Raw genomic sequence first — 23,342 nt, 5'->3', positions numbered from 1 at the left:
ACCACCCCCAGGGCACAGGAGGAGGGCTGCATGTACCTTTCCCCAGCGAGGCCGCCAACCCGTTCATGAACGTGGGGAAGGGCTTGCCCGGGCCCCGCAGGTGGATCCGGCCCGCGTGCCGCCGGAAGCCGTCCAGCTCCCGGGAGAGCAGGTTGAACTGCTCACTCTGGGTCCTGCATTTCTCTTCCAGCTCTCGAACCTTGGCCTGCACAGCAGAGACACAGCAGAGTTCAGTGGGAGTCAGCAGGGGAGGGAGGCGTGAACCTGTGTGCACATGTATGCTTGTGTGAATGGGGTGTACATGTGTGTGGTGTGCCCTGCGTGTGCTGGGCACGTCTGTGCACGTGTGTGCTATTGTCATTCTTGTGTGTATTTTGCGCAGCAGTGTGTCTATGCATGTTTGTGAGTATGCATCATACATGCACATGCGGTGGTGTGTGGATGTACACACGTGTACAGTACACCCATGCAGGTGTCATGTGCCCTGCACATGTGTGTGTTATGTACACTTGTGTGTCACATGTCTATCTGCCAGTATGTGCCCGTGTTTTGTGTGCTGGGTGAGTGTGGCTGTCCATGCGTGTGTGTGGTGTGTCATGCGTGCACCTGTCAGCACACACACGTGTGCCGTGTTTTGTGTGCTGGGTGTGTGCACAGGGAGGACTGGGAGCTGCTCCTTGAGCTCGGGTTCCTGGGCCGGCTGTGGGGCATGGCGGAGGAGCTGCGATGCCAAGGGCTCCCGCCGTCTCTGGCTCCCAGCCGGCTTCCTTCAGATCCTTCTGGGCTCCGCGTGCAGCCCGGCACTTTGCGGTTGGCACGCGGTGCCTTGGCGGGGTGAGATCTGGAGTGCGAGGCTGTGGACTGCGCTGGCTCAGAACCGCGCAGTCGCTCACCCAGCATGCAATGCTTTCTCACCGGCACGGGCCCTGGGATCGCGGTCCCCGCAGGAACGCCGCTTCCAGACAATACAGGAGCCGCAGTGGGCCGGGCTGGGCTGGGCTAGCCACGTGGCTGCCATTTGCATCCACAGGGCACCAGGGAGCAGGGGAAGGAACATGTAGGAGGGGCCCGGCCAGCAAGCTCCTCCTTGGGCAGGGTGGCTACGCCCAGCACGGGCCAAGCTTGGAAGACCTCTCTGCTGTGCCAGGCCCCTGCCTTGCTGCAGTTGCACTGTGAGGTGGCCCTCCTGTCCCCTCCAGGGCCAAGGGTCTGGCACTAGTCAGCGAAGGTGGCTGGAGGACAGGTATCATGGGAACCCACCCCCCACCTCCTCACAACGCCCCCTGGCCTGGCTTTGCTTCTCCCAACCTCTGCCCGCTTGTCTGTTCTGTCGACTAAGCTTCAGGGTCCGCAGGTGTCCTCCACGCCCAGTGCACACTCGGTGCTCCATGAGCGTTTGCTGAATCGGCGAGGAGAGGGTGGCAGCCCCGACGCCAGCTCCCCTCCTGCCTCGCGACTGTCCCCGCTCCATGGCCGTTCACAGCCCTGTCTGGCTCTCCTGCAAACACATCCACACCAGGTCTTGTTGGCACCAGTGCCAGGATCCAGTCGGCGCTCGATTGTTGCTCGATTCCCTGTAGGTGTGTGGGCTGCGGGGCGCAGGCCGCGCTGCTCTCCTGATCCAGGGTTCCGCGGTGCACGGCCTCGGTCCTTCCCCTCCCCTCCCCTCCTGTCTTGTCTTCCTCTTCTCCACCGCAGACAGTCGACGCCTCAGCTACTTCGTCCAGAATGCAGTGCTATTTATGCCTGAGATCATGGGCTTCTAAAAATAACCTTCAAAGTCCCAAGTCTATAATTAATTTCAATTCATTAAAAAAAAATCCGCAGGATTCTTTTAAAAAGCTGAATGAGCTGAGCCAGGAAGGCTGCCTCAATTGAGAAAGGTGCGGAGCCAAACCTCAGGGACAAGGAGCAGGGCCAGGCGTGGGGGCCTTTGGTATCCACGTGCAGACGACGCTCCCTCTGGGGTCCTCAAATCAGACCGCTCAAGCCCAGGGGCCCCGGTCCCTCTGAAGACAGACCTGGAGCCCTCAGGGGTGGGCAGGGACCTTAGCTGGGCACAACCGCCAACAGGTGCAGACGGGAGGGCGGCGGCCAGCCCTGGAGCCCTGCGCCGGTTCTTCAGGCGGGCTGGGGAGCTGCAGGGCCGGAAACGAGCCATCCCTGTGCAGTCCCTTCACAGAAGAGGGAAGTCACCGTTCTGCAGACCGCGTCTGTGCCCGAGCACAGCGCCGAGCCCTCGCCGCAGGCAGGCAGGGGACAGGGTGGAGATGCCAGGCTAGACCTGTGGGGCCCTCTCACTGCTCCAGCGACGGTCAAGGCGTGCAGGCGGTATGGCCGGGGAGCTTGTTTCCCAGCATTCCCTGACGAAACCCAAGTGCTCAGGACACACCTGGCTCCCACGCCTGAGCACCGGCCACCCTCAAGTGCCCTGGCCCAGGACGCTCGGGGTCATCGCTGACCTCCTGCGACCGGCCCGGGTCTGCGTCGTACATGGTGCTACGTCCAGAGTCTGACTAGGAAGAGTCAGGCCCGAGGCCAGCCCAGCAGCTTCTCACAGAAACAGCACAGCCGAGCCGGGGCCGCGTGGGGCCGAGGGGCGGTGCAGGGGCCCTCTGTGGGTTCGTTCTCCACAGCTTGTGGTGTTTCCTGGCTGTGGGCTGAGAGCAATGGCTGAGCCTCCCCACCCCTCCAGTCCCCGAGTTCCACCACACACAGTCTGAGACTTGCTCCTTGTCACGCAGGCGAATCACCAGGTCTGGCTGAAGCTGGCTGTCCAGGCCCTGGGTGGCTCTCAGAAGGAAGGTGCGGGGCCTCCATCGCCTGCCTGGCCCCTGCAGGAGCACCCTCTTCTAGGAGGCCCAGAGGGGACGGCGGCTCCCCAGCTGGCATGTTTAGATTGCTACACAAATTTCAGGAAACAGAGCAGAATGAAGTCCCAGCTTTGGGACAAGCAGGAGGGTGGGATCTGGCCCGTGTGTGTGTGTGTGTGTATGCGCGCGGGCACGCGTGTGTGCATGTGTGACATGCACACACACACATGCACGCGCGCACACACATGGCCATGTAGACACATGCACTGGCCGCCACCTCTCAGAAAGCCACCACCTGTGGCGGGGGTGGGCAGGGTGCCCGTGCCCATTCGTGGCAGTGACAGATGGCACATCGTCAGGCAAACGCTCTATAATCAGAACAAACAGCAGAGATGTGCAAATGCGAATGCGGGTATTTATAAAGACTGAGGCGCATATCCAACCACTTGCCATGCCTGCTACTTCCCCACTTAAACAAGAGCCGTGTGCAGCGTCGAGTCCAACCAAGCCAGTCTTGAGAGTCTGAGGGGACACTCACTCCAGGAGACGGTGACCAAGGAAGAGACAGAGCAAACGTCAGCTGCAGGACCAGCACTGGAAGAGTCACACACCAGGGCGAGATGCCAGGATCCAGCCAAGGGCACGCCATGTACACGAGCCCCCCAGTGCCCCCCTCCTTCTTTCTCCCAACGATGTCCCCCTCCCTAAAATATGTCTTCTCTGCAGAGACGACAGTGCCTGGAGGCGACTTTACCAGGCTGGCTCTGCCCACAGGCCTGTTAAGTCAATTTGTCCTTGTATAAATGGCTCCCATCTTCGTGCCTTGAGGGTTTAGTCCGTGAGATCTGGAGGAAGATCACAACCTCATCTGTGGTTTCACAGGTGCCACCCGAGCCACTGCATGGTGCAGTGACACCCAGGCCAGCGGGGGCCAGCGGGGCCAGGCGGGGAGGGCAGCGGGGCCAGGCGGGGGCCAGCGGGGCCAGGCGGGAAGCTGTCTCTGGGGAGCTCTCCCGGCTGCTGTCCTGGTGGGTGCTCTGTTTCCTCTTCTGCTTTTCTTGGTCAAGGGTCCGGAAGCTTTTGGCTCCTGGGCCTGCCAGGCTGCCTTGTTCTGTTGTTCGGTTTTGCTGGCCCCTGCAGTGGAGTCTGTCCAGTGTCTTGAGTGGACGCTTCCTCCTCTGACTGGCCAAGAAGTTAGGCCCGGCGGGAATGCTATGGGATCTGACACGCTATCCCCAGGGCAGCGAGCGACAGTGATCGCTGTCAGCTGGGCACGGGAGGCCCCAGGACAGGCCATACTGTGTACAGACGGCAGCCTGCCGACCCGCGGGGGTGCAGCCCTCCGGAGCGGGGTGGCTGCACAGGAGCGCGCTCTGTCCGTGACCACCATGTGCTTGTCAACGCCCGGGTGAGGTGGGCTGGGCTCTGGTCATAGGTTCTGGGCATCAGTTCTTCAGAGAACTGCTCACCCTTCATAGCCCTGTGGCAGGGGCTCACCCTGCCACATTTCCACGGCTCTCGGGTGACGGCCGCCCTCCTCCTGCCTCGGGCCCCCGTCCAGCCAACCTTTCTGAGTCCACTACCAGCCCAGGTGTCAGGGGCCCTGGCTTGTCCCCCACCACGAGGGCCCCCCCTTCCCATGGAGGGAGCTTGCGGCTCGCTCAGGACTGACAGGAGAGGCAAAGGCCCAGGGGCGCCGTGGATTCCTGTGACCCCCTGTCATGTTGACCCCCCACAGACACCAGTCCCGAGTTCCCCTTGGGGTCACCTGAATTCACAGGACCAGCCTGAGCGTGACCACATCGGCCGACAACAGCACACCGTGAGCGCCAGGCCCGCCCCGGTCCCAGGGAACAGCACCCTGCCCGGGGCTCCGGGATTAGAACCCAGGTCCCCACCTAGGCCAGGAGGCCCAGAGGGGAGAGGGAGGCCACGGGGCGGCCCAGGGCTCGCGGCTGCCTGGGGGGGGCACTGCACACACTAGAGCACTCGGGGTACACGTCTGAATACCTGCATGCTGTCCAGCGCATTCTGGGCGGAGAGCCAAGCCAGAGGACCACAGAGAGAGTTGTGAACAAAGAGGACAGTTCTCAGCACAGCCACGCTGCCTTCCCACCCCCCTTTCCAAACCAAGCCACACTGCTTTACCACCATTCGCTCAGCTCCACGCGTGTGCCCCCCTCGCCCCAGCCCTGCCCCAGCCAGCTCGAAAGCCAGGGAAAGGACCTGGGGGGAGGGGAGGCACAGGGCTGCCCTGGGTGAGGAGAGGGGGCTCCCCGGGGCGAGGGTGGCTGTGTGGAGCATCTGCTCGTCCCCCCTATATTCATGAACTGAATGGGTGCTTGAGCGATGACCTGTAGTATCTAGTGTGGTAATGACGCCGCTCTCCGTGGGAGGAGCAGACGTGAAAGCAATGTGAGCAGGGCACACTCCGTCTCCACTGCGTCCACTGGGGACAAAGGACAAGGTGAATGGGCCTCACTCAATCCATGGTGCCTGGAAGCCTGGAGACGGCAGGCGGCGCTGGCATTGGTCTCCTCGACAGGTGTCTGTTCTGCTGTCGTCAGGACTGGATGTCCCCTGCCCCAGCTCTGCCTCTCTCCGCCTTCACCTCCCGAGGGGACTGACCACACCCAAGACCCAGGGACAAGAAGTGTCCCCACCAGGGGTGTGAGCCCCGAGCCCCAGCCTCACGGCCCCTGAGGGGGCCAGGGCTGAAGGCCGGGCCCTGGGCATGGCGCCAGGAAGCAGCTCCAGGTCACTGAGCGCTTTGACTCCCGGGCTCCCCTCTCCCTGGCTCTGCATGCACGTCAGCCCTTAGAAATGTCCCTCCGTCTAGCAGAGGCGGGGACAGCCCGCGAAGGCCCCCGCCTCTCCTTGGGGAGTGCTCCCGCCATGTGAGGGGCCTGTCCTCCCAGCTCTGACTCGCCCTCCTCTACCTCTGTTTCCCAGTGTGTAAGGATGGAAGTCATCACGGCCCCGAGGGGCAGCGCGAGCGCGTCGGGCTCTCGGCTCTCCGCGCGGGCCCCGGCCTCCCCTGCCCCGGAGAGGTGGCGCCTCCCTTCTTACCTCTAACAGCTGCACCGCACCTTCGTGCTCCTTCTTAGCCTCAACCTGAGCCTGTTGGCAGAAGAGAGAAGGGTGAGTGTGTGAGCGTCTGGGTGGTCAGGCTGTGTGCATGTGTTTTGATTCTTCAGTAAGCTCTCAGGTCTTCAGGTTCTCTAACTCCAAGACAGGCAACATTGCATTTGGGGGGGGGGGGTCATGGGGCTTGAACTCTGGCCTGGGTGCTGTCCCTGAGCTCTTCAGCTCAAGGATACCATCCTACACCTGAGCCACAGTCCCACTTCCCATTTGCCAGTGATTCATGGGAGATAAGAGTCTCACGGCTTTGTGTCGCCTGGGCTGGCTTTTGCACCATGATCCTCAGATCTCAGCCTCCTGAGTAGCTAGGATGACAGCGAGAGCCACCGGCTCCAACATCTCGTTTTTAATGCTTGTCCTGAGAATTCATGATGTCCAGGAACAACAACAACAAATCCAGTGGGCAGTTTGTGCAGACACGTAACTGGCAGCTCTAGCTTCAAACCACATGGCCTCAATACGGGGCGTGGCGTGCTCTCCCTCCGCAGCTGCTTCTGCCCCGCTTTGCGTGGGCTTCTCTGATGATCGGCCCATCCCACGCCCACTCTCGAGGCCCACACCAGCCTGGACCGGATGGGATGGACCCAGGGGGATGGGGCACTCGTCAGGGTGGATTCCGGGGCCTTCACCTGACCTGAGAGTGCCCTGCTCTAAGCCAGCTGTGGAGGGAGTTCCCATGAGTTGTGGTTTTTGGGGTGTCAAGAGGCAACTGAATGCAGCCCTTTATCACGTGAGCCACACCCCTGCCCCACGCTTCCAGTCAGGAAGGATCCTTTAATGTGCTGAGAACTCAGTCAGGAGGGGTGGCGCACACCTATAATCCCTGCCCCGGAAGGCTGAGGCAGGAAGGTGGTGAGTTCCAGGCCAGCCGGAGCCCTATACCAAGACCCTGTCGCAAAGAGAAAAACAGAAAGGACTAACAAGGAGCACGCACGTTTAAGACTCAGGGAATAACTCGTGCTGGGCTGGGCGAGCCTACAGACGAGCAAGGGACATCATCTCTGCAGCTTTGCCTTCTCGCTGCCCAGCGGGGAAGCGCCTGGCTCTGGCGAGGCGAGCGGCAAGCCAGCCGCAGCTCTCCACATTTCCGTCGTTCATTCACACACCCTGCATTCTCACGCATTTCCAAAGAGGGTTTCAGAGCAGGGGTAGAGAACAGGCCACCAGTAATTACACCATTCTTGAATTCAGCTCAGCACTGAATGCCTAAAATGGTTCATTTCAAAGAAAAAACAGCACGAGCACTAATAATAAAGAACAAAATAGGAAGAAGGGGAAAAAAAAAGATGAACAGCCAGGGAGCATATAGAGACGATATAAATCATTCTGCCATCTACACGGCTGAATCTGAGAGCTTTCAACTGTCAGAACTAAACACAACAGAGGCCTGGCAGCCTGGAGAGGCCACGTTGCCAGTACAGACTTTGTTTCTGGCATCAGATGAAACTCAGAAGTTTGGTTTCTGGGTATTTTTTTCTCTTTTTATGCTACTTCTAAGCTGGGCCATTTGGGCCATCAGAATAGCTTGCTAAAATCAAGATAAACGTTGGCAGGGCCAAATTCTTGCAATGTCTCAGAAGCGACTCAAGCAAGGCTCACTTGAGAGCCAGTATGTGGGATTGCGTGTCCTCCTGTGGCCGGGGCAGGGAGGAGACACAGCCCCCATGAGCGCCCATGCTCGTCTCGAGGCCAAGGGGCCCGTGAGAAGGACTCAGCGTCAGACCGGGACAGCCCACAGCGCAGCCATGCTCTTCAGAAGGACACACACTGTGGAGGTGACTGCTGCCCCTTTGGGGCACGGGTGAGGGCACAGGAGCCTTTCTGAGTGTGAGTGAGAAGAGGGCAGAGCTGGGCCCTGGATTGGCATCTGGTACATGAGCTCCACAGAAAGGTGAACCAGACCTGCGACTGTTGAGGACCGTGGGGTCTCAAGCAGAGACCCTGACTTGGAACTCTGGCCCGAGACAGCCCACACAAAAAGAGGCTGTGTGTGTGCGCCAACTGGTGGAGCACCAGTCTAGGAGCCCCAGGGTCTGACTGCCACGGCCTGGGCTCTGGTGGCCTCCATCTTCGTGGGCTGCCCCCCCACCCTGGAGCCCCCCAGCCGGGTCTCAGTGCCAGTCACCTATGCCTCTCTCTTTGGTTTGTGTCTAGCAGTACTGGGGTTTGACTTCAGGGCCTTGTACTGGCTAGGCAGGCACTCTACCACTTGAGCCACACCTCCAGTCCTGCTTTTGGCGGGTTAATTGGAGATGGCGTCTCACGGACGTTTCTGCCCAGGTAGGCCTCACGCTGCCATTCTCCAGACCTCAGGTTACCGGGTAGCTAGGATTGCAGGTGTGTGTCACCAGAGCCCAGCTCTTTCTTTTCTCTTCGATGTAGCAGTGCCAGCCTCTCATTGTCCCACCTGCTTCTCCCATCCCACCCCGGATGGCTGAGCTGAGCTGCTGGATCCTCCAGCGGGCACCGGATCAGGCACAGCACAGGTCGGATACTGAGACCGTGGCTGGGGACACTGACACCTGACACAGGCAAATCGCAGCGCAGGTGTGTGCACGGGCCAGAAGCAAGACCCTACTAAGAGAAAACACGCCAGCGTAGCCCTTGGACACGTCACCGAGTTCTCTTGCTCTGTCCTCGTTCCCTGAGCTCAGCATGTTCAAAATAACGTGAGGAGCTCGGAGACAAAGGAAGAGGGGAAATCGCATGATGCCCAGGAGAGATACCGGAAGCCGAATGAGGTGCTGGCCGCAGATACTAACTCCTGCCTGGCTCCGGACCTGTCGCCCTTACTGGGCCATATTTGTGTTTCTGAAGACTTCTTATCTGCCTCTGAAAGACCGCGCTGAGGAGAGCAGAGATGCCAGGACCACGGGGCCTCAGGACCCTCGGAAGGTCCCTGGACCAGGCGGGGGAGTAACGTGTCTGCCCACAAAGAGCGGAACGCCTCCTAGAGCCGACGGGAGGGAGGACTGCTGCTCCTGCCAGCCTGTCGTGACAGTGACGAGGCCCTGTCGCTCCCCAGCCACACCAGCCTAATGAAATCTGTCCTTAACGCGGGATCTTGGTAAATGATGAGAGACGCTGTCAGAGCGGCCTGCCTGCTGCCTCCAGCTAATAAACTCTGGCAGGGGAAGCGGAGATTCCTATCACCAGGCAGGCGGGGGGCAGGCGGGGCGGCAGACGCGTTCCTCGTGGTCAGACGGAAGACCTGGTGAGGAGGGCACACGGGCAGAGCAGAGGGGGCTCCTGCTGCCTTCCTGGCCAGCCCTGGACCGGTGACTACAGATCCACAGCACTGTGACCCAGCCTAGAGCCCCTGCCACCCTGGCAGGTCCTCTCTGCTCTGAAGGGAGGAAAGAGGACAGGGGACAAGGACAGTGACCCTCAGGTCTGCAGGCCGTCACCTCATCATTAAACCATGGACAAAGCGGACGGTGAAGTCGGGGTGAACTCCCCCACCCCCACAGTCCTCTGCTGCCTGGACCACAGCCCTGCCTCCACACACCGGCTCCCCTCCTCTACCTCTTGTCTCTTGGTCCCCACTTCCTCTCTCCCTCGCGCTCATGGGACCCACCAGAAGTGTTGCCCACCACATTAACTTACTTTAAAACACAACATATGGCCCGGGAGTTTGGCCTAGGGCTCGCCCAGCATGCACCAAGACTCAGGTTCGATTCCTCAGTACCACATACACAGAAAAAGCTGGAAGTGGTGCTGTGGCTCAAGTGGTAGAGTGCCAGCCACCAGCAAAAGAAGCTCAAGGACAGCGTCCAGGTCCTGAGTTTAAGCCCCAGGAGTAGCAAAAAAAAACAAACAAAAAATCATACAAAGTGCTCACGCCTGTAACCCTAGCTACTCAGGCTGAGATCTGAGGACAGCAGTTCGAAGCTAGACTGAGCAGGCAAGTCCATGAGGCTTTTATTTCCTGTTAACTACCAACCAGCTGGAAGTGGAGCTGTGGCTCAAGTGGTAGAGTGCTATCTGAGGCCCTGAGTTCAAGCCCAGGGATTGGCACAAAACAACACCCACCCACCATGTGAAGAGCCGCAGGCTAGCAGCTACAACCGTCATGAAGGCAGGCAGAGTGTGGCAGCCTCTCAAACCTGGTCCTCTGTGGGCATCTGACCCATGTCCGCTCACCTCAGTACCAAGAGAAGTCCTGGCCCGTCCCTGCCTTGCCTACCCGCGCCCAGGCTGGTGGCCTGGGGTGACTTGCCTTTCTCCAGGGCCAAGCCAGTCCTGACCGGTCACAGGGGCCTTTCCTTACGAGGTCCCAGCATTCCCTGCAGGGCCCTGGCCAGTGAGGACATTACAGGACAGGGCTTCAAGTCAGCCCAGGAGACGCACAAAGGCCCCTGGGAGCCTCTGAGCCAGGAGGGAAGGAAGAAGGGCTGGCGCCGGGTCTGTGGCCCCAGGGACCTGGGAGGGCAGCCAGGGGCTCCCGGCCCCTCTCGACCCTCCACACTGCCCTTCTTCCTCCCCACCCCCACGTGCATGCACTCACAGACACCCACGTCCGTGGCTCACTCACAGTCATACATGCACACGCGTGTGCAGGGGCCATGCACAATTGCACACCACCCAAGGCACACTGGCTCACCCAGAACGCGTGCTCCGCCCGCCAGCCGCCCCCTCACCTTCTGCAGGAGCTCGATTTCCCGCTGCTTGGCGCTGAGGACCGCCAGGGCTTGCTCATGCTCCAGCTCCAGCTGCTGCCGCCGTTCTGCAGCTTCCCGCATGTGCTGCGGGGAAGAGCGCGTCCTGAGCGCCGCGCCCGCCCTCGGCTCGGCACCACAGCTCGGCACCGAGGGACTCCACACGGCACGGAGCCCCGCCTCCTCGTCCACGGAGGAGGCAGGAGGGGGAACCCAGGGCCCCTCCAGCTGCCTCCCCTGCATTTGCTTTTTATATTCTCAGTGCTGGAGCATCTGCCAGCTCCAGGAGGGCAGGTAGGGCGGAGGGGCCCCCTCCCCTCCCCTCCGCCCCCTCCCACAAACAGTGGAAGGCGGTTACCTTCCACACACCCACCAAGGCCCCAGGCTCTGACCTGCACTAATGACCCGCATTCCTCCCGCACGGGAGGAAATGGAAATCGAGGCATGGAAAAGTGTCATTCCCGCCATCACACATCAATCCCAGAGCCACGCCCTCCACAGGACCTGAGTCTTGGGGTCTGGTCTTCACTGCTGCCTCCCCGAGGCCTAATGTCCCTTCACAGGTCCCCTGAGGAAGGTTGCAAGCAGGGTGGCAGCCAGGCAGAGTGAAGGGACGCCACCTGCTGGGCCCTGCTGGGAAGACAGCCTGTTCTGGCCCTCGCCCCTGCGCCCTGCAGCTCACGTTACGCTGACCTGGGACAGCCCCAGAGACCCCCCAGGAGTGGCCACCAGAGGCCGAGGGGCCCTGGTGCTGCCCACAGAGGTGCCATGCCTGGCCATGCAGGCCCAGGCTGCAGGTGCCACCCGAGGAGAGAGACCACGTGCAGACTCACATGCACACTGACACCAACGCCCATCTGCTTACATGCCATGATGTTTTTATCTATAGTTTGGCAATTTTATTCAAGTTTGGTGCTTTGATTTTGCCTTAGTGCCTCGGGGGATTGTAGACCGGGGAGGCAGGGGTCACGTGAGGGGCTCGGGAGAGGCCCCTGGAGTCTCACCGGGCGCTGGCCACCTCACTTGGGGAGAGGGGCCATGAGGGGCTGGAGACCAGGAGGATGCGTGTTCCTCTGTCCCACCCTGGGTCACCAAGAGTGCCGCTCTTCAAGACCAGACATTTGGCATCAGCGCGGGAGAGACTCGCGCTCGCGTCGGCTGGTGGCTTCGCTTCCTCATTTGCCTTCAAGGTGAAGGCTCCCCCTCCCTTTGGGGTGACCCTCCTGTCCCCTCTGCCACCTCCACAGCCCCCCCCCCGGGGACTCCAAGCTGTAATTACCCCACACCTCGGCAGACAAGTGCTGTTTCATGGTTGCCATGGTAACTGAGGAACCCGGGATGCTGGGAATACAGAATTCCCCCGAATACTGGCAAAACCCCATCAAACAGGGCATCAAGTCACTGCCACCTGATGGGCTGAGACAGGAAGAGTTCATTCACGGGGCAGATGGAAGCACAAACGCGTGCACACGGACACACCCTCGCACACTCCAGTCCTGGGAGTCCAGAGAGATTGCCAGGACCCTCTGAGCACCAACACCCTCTTAGAGGCCATCGTCCCTCCCGGAGCCGAGGGCTCTGCACACCGCTGGCCGCTCCGAGGCGAGCACTGTGCACGCAGCTGCTGCACCGGCCATGCAGTGCGAGCGAGGACAGGCGGCGTGGACGGGCCACGCTGCCCTGACTCGGCGGGATTCCCCTGGGCCTGCCTCGTCACCCCTCCCTGGTGCCTGCGCATCCCCCGCCCACCACGGTCAGGAATCCTCTGAGGAGCTGTGGAAATTCTCCCCACACGTCAGCCACGGGCCAGTGAGCTGACCTGCCAGCAGAGCCGTGAGGGGCCAGGCTGCCCGCATGGACGAGCCCGGTGCAGCGGCCTAATGAGCTGCTGTCCCTGTGAATAGCTGCCTTCTGCGAAGTGTGGCAGGGCCATTGCTAAGGCAGCCAGTGTTCTCTTTATTCTGTGGGGAAGGAAGGGATCCTCACAGGTGTCTCAGAAACAGCCGCCGCAGGCAGCACTCCACACCAGGAGCCACGCACGCGTGGGGTGCCAGCCACGCACGAGCCCGTGCAGGGAAAGGCCTCAGAGGCCTCAGAGTCCGTCTCCAGCTCGGCCAAACCCCGGCACCATCGCTTCGGCCTCCTCGCTCACAGCCAAGAAGGGGTTCCGTGCACGGGGCCTCCCCTGCTCCTCCAGCCCTGCCCCTCCCTGGCCTGGAAGCGCCCTGCTAAGGCAACACGGATGGGTCGCCATGCCATGTCACCCGCCTGTCCCTCCCAGCAAACCGGTGAGCGGCAGCCCTGCCCTGCCCGGGGCGGGGCCTCTGTCCACACTCTCTGCTCCCAGAGGAAACCCCACCCCCATCTCCATCCCACCTGGTGCACAGAAAACAGGCTCTGAGAATCCTGACTTGCTTGTGCAGACGTTCTGAGGTTTTCTTGGCCCATCCCAGCAAACACCGCCTCCACCCCTCCCGAGCTCTTCTGGATGAGGAGCGGGATGGTTCTCGGCCCCCTGGCCCGCCTCACTCCACCTCCAACCTTTTAGACCCTCAACCTCTCCTGCCACACCTGTCCCTTCCTGTCACTCCCAAGGCCAGCCACTGCCTGGGCAGACAGCAGGCAGGACTGCCTCCCTGTCCCCAACAGTGGCCTCGGGGACAACTTCACACCACTGCCAGACTCCCCGCAACCCATCCCAGCGCTGGCCGGGCCTGCATCACGTGCTTCGCCAGCAAGGCCACCCCACCACGGTGTCCAGCATGCCCTGCCTCTGGGGACCGGCTCTTCTCACCCAGATGTTCAGTTGTGTGTCGGTGCCTCCCGGCTTGGAGCGCCTCGCTCCGGAAGAGATCAAATGAACATCAGCACAGCTGGGCTGCGGCCAGGCCCTCCTTTTCCAGCCCCATCTCATTCCCAGCAGTAATGTGGCCAACAAGGACCACGCACTTGTCACGGCCGTGCTGGATGAGAACCACCCTCATTCCCACGAGCCCTCCACGGGCCGGGAAGCCACACTGGCTACGTGGGACGTGCCAGGGGTTCCAGACGGCCATGGCTGGACTCCTTTGTGATCTCCTCACACCAGAGACGCACACCTTCACCAGCACGAGCAGTGACGGCTGCGCCCTGCTGAGCGCTGCCAGGCCACAGGAGGCCCCGCTTCTCCCTGAACCCGGGCCACCAGGATCAGTAACGATGCCGGTGCCTGACTCAAAGGATGACAAAGGATTTTAGCCAAAATAGGATCAAGACTGCAGCTGAAAGTCTCGGAGTTGATGGGGAGTGGTGGGGCTGGGTTTATCGTCTGGGAGGGATGTGAACCAGCCCAGAGTCAGAAGGCTGCCACACAGGGCAGGCAGAGTCGTGCCCTTCCCTCATCCTCTACACCTTGCTAAGGGCAATGCCTCCAAAGGTCAGCCGGCCTCTCCTGGTGTCACTGCCCCTCATCTCCTCTCCTGTGTCCCATGCAGAGGGCCACACTGGCCCACTCACTGCTTTGGGGAGGAAGGCACAGGACCAAGTGCCAAGGACTAGAGCCCCTGGGACTCTGCCACTGCCCAGCATGGCACAGCATCTCATGGACCTCACTGTGCCCACCTGATGCTTCCCTTTCCTGGGTGGATGTCCCTGCAGACGCAGCCCGAGAGATTCTGTGCTCACTAGGGCAGGGCAGGGAGTGGGCAGGGCAGGCTCTCCCCACCTCCTGGAGAGGCCCTCTACCAACCCTGGGCTAGGAAGTGTGGATGTTCAGGCAAGCCTTCCCCAGCCTCCCTCCTGAGATAGCAGCCCCGTGGCCAGTGTCTGGGGTTTTCCTCAAGGGTCCCTGGGTTGACCATCATGGGAACCCAGGGTTCAGGACGTCCAGAGGGAATCAGAAGCCCCTGGCTTCTACCACAGGCAGAATCCTACACAAGGACGACACATGAGGATGCACGAGAAGGATGCTGGGATGATACACAACGGTGATACATCATGGCAGGAAGAAACCCCACTGTCTGTAGCGCACTGCCTGTGGCAGGGTTTATTTTTAACGTGGTGATATTTATAGCCATGTGTCGACATTAGCACCAGCATTTAAGTAACCTACAAATGCCAGGGCCTCTTCCCAAGGAAGCTTGCCTGCCAGATGCAGACCCAGTGCAAACTGTATTACCCCTCCTCTGAGGCTGGAGAGGCAATGCTGCGCTCCCAAACAGGAGGCAGAGGTGACACAAACGGCTCTGCTGTGCCACACGGCGTTTCTGACTAGCACCCGGTGAGAACTCACCAAGCTTCCACACTACCTGGCAGTGCGGGAAGTCTGCACTCAGGGCAGCGACCCCAGGCGCTGGGCTCCTGCCAGGAAGCAGTGTGGGATGAATGGATGATGGGAGGATGGATGGATGGATGGATGGATGGATGGATGGATGGGTGGATGGATGGATGGATGGGTGGGTGGATGGGTGGGTGGGTGGGTGGATAGATGGGTGGGTGGATAGATGGGTGGATGGGTGGGTGGATGGGTGGGTGGATGGGTGGGTGGATAGATGGGTGGGTGGATGGGTGGGTGGATGGGTGGATGGATGGATGGGTGGATAGATGGATGGATGGATGGGTGGGTGGGTGGATGGATGGGTGGATGGGTGGGTGGGTGGATGGATGGGTGGGTGGATGGATGGGTGGATGGGTGGGTGGGTGGATGGATGGGTGGATGGGCGGACTCATCCCAGGGGCTGCCTGTGTACAGCTCAGGTGGGTTCTTTGGGCTTTTCTGACAGCATGGTTAGAGCGGGCATTGAAGACCGCCTTTGTGCTGAACTGAGCCTGTGCAGACAGCCACAGCACCTCCTGCGAGGCTGCCCCATGAGGCTTTCCAATAAGAGCAGGTCAGAGCTGGACTTGATCCACAGGAACAACCACAGAGCAACAGGGTGAAGTCCACCTGTTGTCTCCTGAGTGGACTGTCTCCTGTCCTCCAGTCCTCCACTCTTCCAATCCTCCAGTCCTCATAAGCAGCAGCCAATGGCTATGGCCTAAAGCCACGGGGTCTAGGACAGGCATCTTCATCTATATGGACATTATATAATAAACATGTTTCAGACAAACTCTACAGTCCTTGGAATGCAGCAATACCCCGTCCCAGCTCATCACCCATCTGCGCAATGCCCCCGCCTGGCCCTCACTGCCCTCACGCTGCAGGATGCCCATCTGGTCACTGCCCCCCCAACAGCTGCTCCTCAACCTAGCAAGCACCCACCGACCGCAGGCTTTTGGCACCTGCAGCTTTCCACCTAGAACACAGCACCTCAGAGGCTGGCATCACTCACAAACGCCAGCAGCAGGAGAGCACCCTTCTGAAGCGCCTCTGTCCTCCTCTGCGCGGCCACGTGCTGGCCGCTGGCCCGCACACATATTTATCTCCTGGCTGGCTGTCTGGGAGAACATCCAGGTTTGCCTCACTCACTAAGGCAGCAAGTGGTATAAAATGGGAGAGAAACCCACGTGCTTCGATGCCTCTGGACCGTCTGCCCAGCGGCGCTAAACACCCAGCAGTGGTGCATGGCTGGCACCGCAGGCTGGATCCCAGGAACACGGCAATCTGGTTACTGATTGCTCTTTGCCGCCACGAATGTTGATGAGAGCTCCAGCTGTTTCCCACTCTGGAGCAGCAGCTTGGTCCCCTGGCGCTGGCCAGCGGGGCTGGCCCTGTGCACGACGCCACCCTACCTTCAGGACCTGTTCTAGATTCTCCAGCTTGCCTTGGAGCCGGTGCTTCTCCTCCACGGCCAAATTGCGTTCTCTGGTCACCACAGCGAGCCTGTGGAGGAGCCAGGCATACTCCACCTTCACCTAGGAGCAGAGCAAAGGAGACCCGGAGGCCATCACCACCTGCCTGGTCCTCCACTGGGCCCTGGCAGCCTCGCAACAATACATATCCTTGAGTTCTGGGAAGTCTTCCTTCCCTCCCTCCTCCCTCTGTCCTCCCTCCCTCCTCCACCCTGCGCTTCCTACCGTGTGGCCCAGCCAGCAGAGGCTCCTCTTCTTCTTCCCCACCCACAACTGCCACAAGCCACAGTGATTGGCTCCTGCTGTGAATGTGACACAGGCCTAGCCAATCGGTGTCATTCTACCCCAAGTAGAAGGGTGCGTGAGGCTAAGCCATGTGATCCAATCACTCTCTATGGAGATGTCTTCTCTAAGAGCCTGGGAAGGGACCATGCTCTGACCAGACTGGGAAACTGAGGACAAGATGAGTAGCTCCTGTGCCATAATTCTTCATGAAGGGAAAAACCCATCTGAGGACAAAGCCAATGAAAGAGAGTGGAGAGAGACATAGGGAAAGGCAGATGGGGTCATTCGAGCGCCTTGATCAAGCTGCATCTGAAGCTCGTCATTTATTCCATGTCCTCATTACCTGGGACAATTTAGATTGCTTTCTGTCCCTTACAGATGATTCTTCTCACGATTCCACCCATCTTAACAGCGGATACAAATGCCAGCGGAGCTCTGCATTTTTGCCTAGGTTTCCTGGCAGTCTCAGGCCCCAGCCCCGGGACTGAGCTGTGAGCTTACTGAAGACGCACCTCACTCCCAGAACCCCAGCCTCTGAGGCAGGCAGGAACATTCTAATGGGGGGGTGCACCTCAGACTCCCCTTGAGCTCCACACGGAAGTGACCTGCTCTGGCCCTGACAGACCTCTCCTTCCCTCTCCCCAAGCCGTAGAGCGCACGTGATGGCCTCAAAAGCACGCTACCAGCTACCAACAACCTCGCTGCCTCAACACTGGTGGCACGGGTGCGGGCTGGGGTCCTGGCGAGGTCTGTGGCACAGGAATGCTGGGTCAGGTGTGCTGCTGCAGCGCGAGGCACTGACCATGAACTTGGGGGGGGGCAGCTCCACCAAGGTGTCAGGACACGCTCAGACCCAGAGGCCTGGCCTGCCAGGCGCTGGCACCACCTACAGCACTGGGGGCAGCACGATGCCTAGAAGTCCTGCTTCACGCAGGGACCCCAAGTGCTCAGCCTATTTCTCCCTGCTGGAAATAGCAAGACCTTTCCATGGAAATCAGAAAAAAAAAATCCAGATTCCTCTCAAAGGCTCTGCAGGACCTGACACACCTTTAGCTCGGGGCACTCTGCCCTCCTGTCTCCAGGCCAAGGGGTGCCAGACCTCTGTGCCTGCAGAGGGCGAGCGCTTCGGCTGCCTGTGTGACGTCCAAACAGCCAGGCACACAGCACGAGCTCCGTGAGGAAGGGAGGCCCCAGGCCTCTGCGTTCTGCACATGACGTGGAGAAGGCTCTGCCTGCAGAGGACCTGCCTGGGGGGGGCTGATGTCGTTCTCCCTCTGACCCTGCCCACCCCTACCCACCTCTGCCCACCCCTGCCTGGGCCCCTGCCCAACTCTGCCCGCCCCTGTCCACCCCTGCCTGCCCCTGCTTGGCAGTCTCCACTCAGCAGCTCAGCCCTGATACAGCAGGGAGCTGCTGTCTCTGTCTCTGTCTCTCTCTCTGTCTCCTGTATGCACATAGCTGGCTGCCTGGGCAGCCGGAGGAGAATGGAGCAGAGCAAGGCTGGCGTGGGGGCGGGACGGGCTGGCATATCCCTGCCAGCTGTCCTGGTGAGTCACTGGGCTCCTGCCGCACGCCGCACAACGCAAGGCTGTGGGTGTGCTGCCTCCGGGCCTGTTGGACAGGCTGGGCTGGGAAGGTGGCAGGACAGAGGTCTCAGACACGAAGGGGAGGATAAAGATGGACTCCTGAAGTTCAAGGTGCTGTGGGGGCCACAGCACCACAGAGGAAGGAAGAGAGGCTGTCCAGAGCCGGGACTCCACCTGCCTCTGGCCAGACTGGCCTGGCTGGGCGCCCACGGGGCCCCGCGTGGTCTGTGCTCCCTGCTCACTGCCCGATCGCTGTCCAGGACATCAGCAGCTTGCAATGCTCATGGAGTGACAAGAGGAGGAAGAAGAAGGCCACCGGCCCATCTCCCTGCAGCCTCATTGGCCCAGCCAGGCCAGTGCCCGCTGCCACCAGAACCACACTGCCACCCGCAGCGGCAGAGACGGTCACAAGCCCTCTCCCCTGTCCAGACGTCCATGCGTGCTTCAGCCAGCATCATTCATTCCAGAATAAGCTCAAGCACAGCTTCCCCCAGCCCCCCCCCAGAACCAGCTGCTCAGAGCCACCAGTCAGCCCTGTATCTTCTCTGAGGACCAGGCAGAAATGGGATGCTTATTGTCTTAGTTCATCCTACGCCATGCCCCGCCCACACCACTTCATCCACAACGTAGCCTCTGTCAGAATTCCCTTCCTTTCAGGGCTGGGCCTGTGCTGTTACCCATCCATGGACGGACGCTTGCACTGACTCCAGCTGTCTGCCATGATTCACTTGTAACACCAGTGTACACGTGTGCCTTTGAAACCCTGCTTTCAAGTCTCGGGGCCCCCATCCAGCAGTGCAGTGAGCGGGACACATGTAGCCACCCCTCTCAGGTTTGGGGGTCCCCACTCTCTATCCCCATCATCTCTTTTAACTCCCTGACACAGACACTTTAAAAAAGAAGGGCCAGGAATTTGGCCTAGTGGTAGAGTGCTTGCCTAGCATGCATGAAGACCCGGGTTCAATTCCTCGGCACCCCACATACATAGAAAAAAGCCAGAAGTGATGCTGAGGCTCAAGTGGTAGAGCTCTAGCCTTGAGAAAGTCCAAGGACAGCGCTCAGGCCCTGAGCTCAAGCCCAGGACAGAAGAAGAAGGAGGAGAAGGAGAAGGAGAAGAAGGAAAAGGAGAAGGAGAAGGAGGAGGAGGAGGAGAAGAAGAAGCAGAAGCAGCAGCAAAGAGGAAGACAGCGAAACCGGTGCCTGAGAAGTCCTTCGAGCCTGGCGGGAGCCCTGGCGCCCGCACGGTGAAGCGTGGAGTGAGTGGCTCCACATCAGCAGCAGTGGCCAGTGAGCTGTGGACCCAGGGCCTCCGTTCCCAGGACAGGCCAGCGAGCAGATGTCCAGGTGGAGGGGGCAGGCAGGGCGCCCAGGTCAGCTCCCCTGCCCCACCCCACTGGCCCCTAGGCTGGGCGATGCTGGCGTCATTACCTGGTGGTGCGGCAGGGCGTTGGCAGGAAGGCCTGCATGGTGGGGTCTCCCGCAACGCTCCTCCCAGGCGACTTCCTTCAGTTCATTGTCCTGGGGCAAAAGGAAAGGGCTGTGAGAGGAGGCTCGGGTTGGAGCCCAGGGCTCAGGAATTCTACCCAGAACACAGGGGCTTCCACTTGGCTCTCGACTCTGCAACCCCTGGGGCATGGGATGGAGACCACGGAGCCCGTCCCAGTGTGATAAAATACTGTGCACTAAGTACCTAGCAGGGGAGGAACTCGGTGGGCCTCTTGCCCAGCCTCCCAGTGATCGTGGGTAAGTTCTCAGCCACTGACTTTATTTCTACCTCATGTCCCCCACTCCAGACCGGTGGCACAGCCTGATGAAGTCCTCTTCCCAGGGAGAAAGCACAGGAGACAATCTTAACATGACCATGCAGCGATTGCAGCAGGGAGAAACAGCAACATCTCCAGACTGTGTCCCCAGTTCAGCCCGAGCCCCGAATCCCACACTTCAGGACCACTTATTATCCCGGTGTCCGCCATGGGAGCTGGCCACAGAGAGGGTGCTGAAAGGCAACATCACACTCAGAACTAACACCTGCCCCCGCCCCGAGCCCTTGGGGGATTTCAGTGCAGCTCAGCCGAGAGCCCCAGCCCAGGAGTCAGGACCAAAGGGGAGGACAGAGGTGCCAGCTCCGGCCTACTCCCTACGTGGGTCATTTCACTTGGTGCCCAGCACCCCACTGCATGTCAGCAGATGCAGGCTTGGGCCCCCTGAGCCCTCAGGAGATGAGTGGAGATGCTGCTCACCCAGGCAGTGCAGTGTCTCCTGCTCCCCACCCAGTCCTAGGAGGTGGGCAACACAGAAAGAGAGACTCACCCTGGAGGGCCTCATCACGGACATCTGGTAGACCTGGGCTTCCACGAGGAAACGCCACGGCTCCAATTAAACTGAGTCTTTCCCACAGGCCACCCCACCCCGGAGTCGCCAAGCAAAGCAGAGATGGCCCAGGGTTTCAGCTGCATGCTGGAGACCAGAAGGCCTGCCGAGGATGTGGGCTCAGAGCTGCCACACGACCATCAGCGTGGGTGCAGCCACGATGGCAATCCACAGAAGGAGGGGTACTGGGTGGATCTAGCTCGGGGCTCCCTCAGCCAGGGGCGGGGTGCTCAGCACCCCTCCCTCTCCACTGGCATGTGTGCCCCTCTCTGTGCTAGGGTCCCAAGGCCCCCTTGCATGAAGCAGCCACATGGCTGTCAGCTGGCCACATCTGAGGGCCTGGTCATTTCGTTTGGCGACACACGCCCACAGCCTGGTGACAAGGAGTGAGCGTGTGACTCCCACAGTGTCAGAACCGCAGCATGGAGGACATGGTGACCGTGGTGCACAGTGTCCTCTCTGCCAAAGCGTCCTGGCTGAGAGGCACACAGGGAGCCAGGCAGCTTGGCCCGCAGACCTCACAGCTCCAGAGAAACACAGAGTTGTCACCTCTGAGCTTTGCAGCTTAAAGCCTGTTAAAGTAAGAAGGCTTAGGACTGCAGACAGCAGAGCCTGAGAGAGGAAGCTGCCTGGCAGGACTCACTCAAGGCAGTCTGTCATCCTTGGCACCACAGGAGGGGGTAGAGTTCGGGCCAGGCAGCACAGCCGCCTCCAGTGTGAGCCCCCACCCCACCCACATTCATGGGCTGGGTTTCGTTACAAAGAGCAGCACCACTGTTTCGGGGCCTCGAGGCTGAGAACAAGCCTGAGCAGTCCTCCCCTGAGCGGGGGGCGGGGATCCCGTGAGAGCCAAGAAAACCTCCGGGGTGCTCTTATTCCACCACATCTAGAAAGGACTAGACGCACACACACCTCACTGCCCTTCCTCCCTCAGTACTGGATTCACATGTCCGCATTTGTGTCTGCCTGCGTTGCTGCATTGGCTCGAGAAGGTTACCACATTGTCTTTGAGTTCAAAGTCCAGCCTGAATGGACTTTCGTGCAGAATGAAGGTCAGAAGGCAGCACAGAATTGCGGGGTTGGAAAAGGGTCCAAGAGAGGACCCCTGTGAAAACTTCCAGCCAACCCTAAACCGGCTCTGCTCACAGGAGGAAATCTGATTTATGTAGCTTTATGGTAGCTGACATATTGAGTAGGAGTTGGTTTGACCTTGTCTGGTTTCATGCGTTTGCTTCTCTCCTATCTATTAATTCAGTTGGGGCTTTATGGGTTTAGAAAAGCTGTAAAAGTTTTATGACCAGTTTAATCTCTGGACACATGCAATTACTTTATGAATTATAAATATGCAGTCACATTATGCTCAAATATAAACTGCATAGCTCCAGCCTGTAAGTCTAGTACAAGACCAGCATTGAAAACCGATGTAATTATTAACAATTATAAAAACATCTAATGAAGATCGATTAAGTCAACATTGGAATGCACATTTAAAGAGACTGCAGGAAGTGGCCCTGTGGCTCAGGGGTAGGGTGGTAGCCTTGAGCTGAAGAGCTCAGGGACAGCACCCAGGCCCGAATTCAAGCCCCATGACCAACAAAGGAGGGGCGGGGGTGGGGGGAGAGAGAAAGAGGGAGGGAAGGAGCAAGGGAGGGAGGGAAAGAAACAGAGAGACAGAGACTGCAAAGCCACCCTGCCTGGGGCAGAATAGGCAGGGTTTCTAGAGAGAGGGAGAAGGGGGTGGGAGCAGTGAAAGGCTGGGCCTCCCCCCACCCTGTAGCATGGCGGCTGTCCAGGGTCCTGATGCTCTGTGACCTCACTCCGGCCCCGGAAGTGGACGCCGCCTCCACTGGCCTGGCTGGAGAATGTTGGACTCAAGGGGCCTGGGTTCAGGGAGGGTTCTAGCTCTAACCCATGCCCGGAGAGAACGAGAAAACCATGCGAACTTCCAAGTTAAACAGACAGCCCCAGTCAACACACCGCAAGCCGTAAGAGACAACCTGCAAACACTCCACCGCCAGGGTAGACCATGAAGAGCGGCCCTGTGCCGCTGACCAAGCTAGCCAAGGAAGCAGAGGCACCCGCAAGCCTGGGCCCCGGCACTGAGATCAGGCCTCCCCGCAGCTGCCGCTCCTCTGTTCACAGCACCCTGCATGGACGTCAGCAGGAAGACTGCCCGGGGTCCTCGCAACCCAAACCCACGGGGCTGACGGGGAGGGGGGCTCAGACACCACCCTGCCATGGAAGCAGAAAACGGGGCCCCCCTGGCAATGGCGTTGAGGTGCTGAAGGTTGCTGTGAGGTACGGCGCAATGGTTCCTTGAGAAACGAAGCAGCAGCCCCCGTCAGGAGAGCTCCCGAAACCGCAGACGTGGGCGCTCAAAGACCACAGAGCCACGCCTGGCCAGCAGCACGCGAACAAAGCCCAGGACTCACCAAGGAGGCACTGAGCCCAGCAGGCCCCCCACGTGAGAGAACATTGCTCAGCCTGGAAGAAGGACTGGGCGACGCTTTACTAACTACACCTGACCCCACCCCCAAAAGAGCCCCTCTTTCAATGGGAAAGGGGAGCAAAACATGAGATCGCATCAACAGGCCTTCCCCACTGCAGGAGCCGGGCTGCCAGCCACGAGTGCAGACAGGAAAACCCATCCATCACAACTCCATTAACGTGGACGGTGAGCCCGGGAGGGCTCTGCCACAGAGAACAGAACCTGGAGG

At 60.0% G+C, this 23,342-nt stretch overlaps 1 protein-coding gene across 2 annotated transcripts in view; it reads right to left on the bottom strand.

Moving 5' to 3' along the window:
* Rimbp2 (RIMS binding protein 2) overlaps window positions 1–20,687 on the bottom strand; it is a 49,984-nt gene extending 29,297 nt beyond the window's left edge. The window contains exons 1-6 of one of the 2 annotated variants that reach the window (XM_090320534.1): window positions 20,566–20,687; window positions 19,684–19,773; window positions 16,325–16,447; window positions 10,598–10,702; window positions 5,883–5,933; window positions 37–205 (exon numbers count right to left, since the gene is read on the bottom strand). In XM_090320534.1, coding sequence (XP_090176660.1) covers window positions 37–205; window positions 5,883–5,933; window positions 10,598–10,702; window positions 16,325–16,447; window positions 19,684–19,773; window positions 20,566–20,589 — 562 coding nt within the window. In that variant the 5' untranslated portion in view covers window positions 20,590–20,687. Of the gene's footprint in view, window positions 1–36; window positions 206–5,882; window positions 5,934–10,597; window positions 10,703–16,324; window positions 16,448–19,683; window positions 19,774–20,565 lie in introns of those variants that run through there. The other variant, XM_090320533.1, reaches the window with a different exon arrangement.
* Window positions 20,688–23,342: the final 2,655 nt, after the last annotated feature.

This window comes from Megascapheus bottae, chromosome 28, assembly GCF_031878675.1.
Source record: "Megascapheus bottae isolate mThoBot1 chromosome 28, mThoBot2.hap1, whole genome shotgun sequence".
NCBI lineage: Eukaryota > Metazoa > Chordata > Mammalia > Rodentia > Geomyidae > Megascapheus > Megascapheus bottae.
Note: the sequence above shows the minus strand (reverse complement) of the source record. Positions and strands in the feature narration are given on the sequence as shown.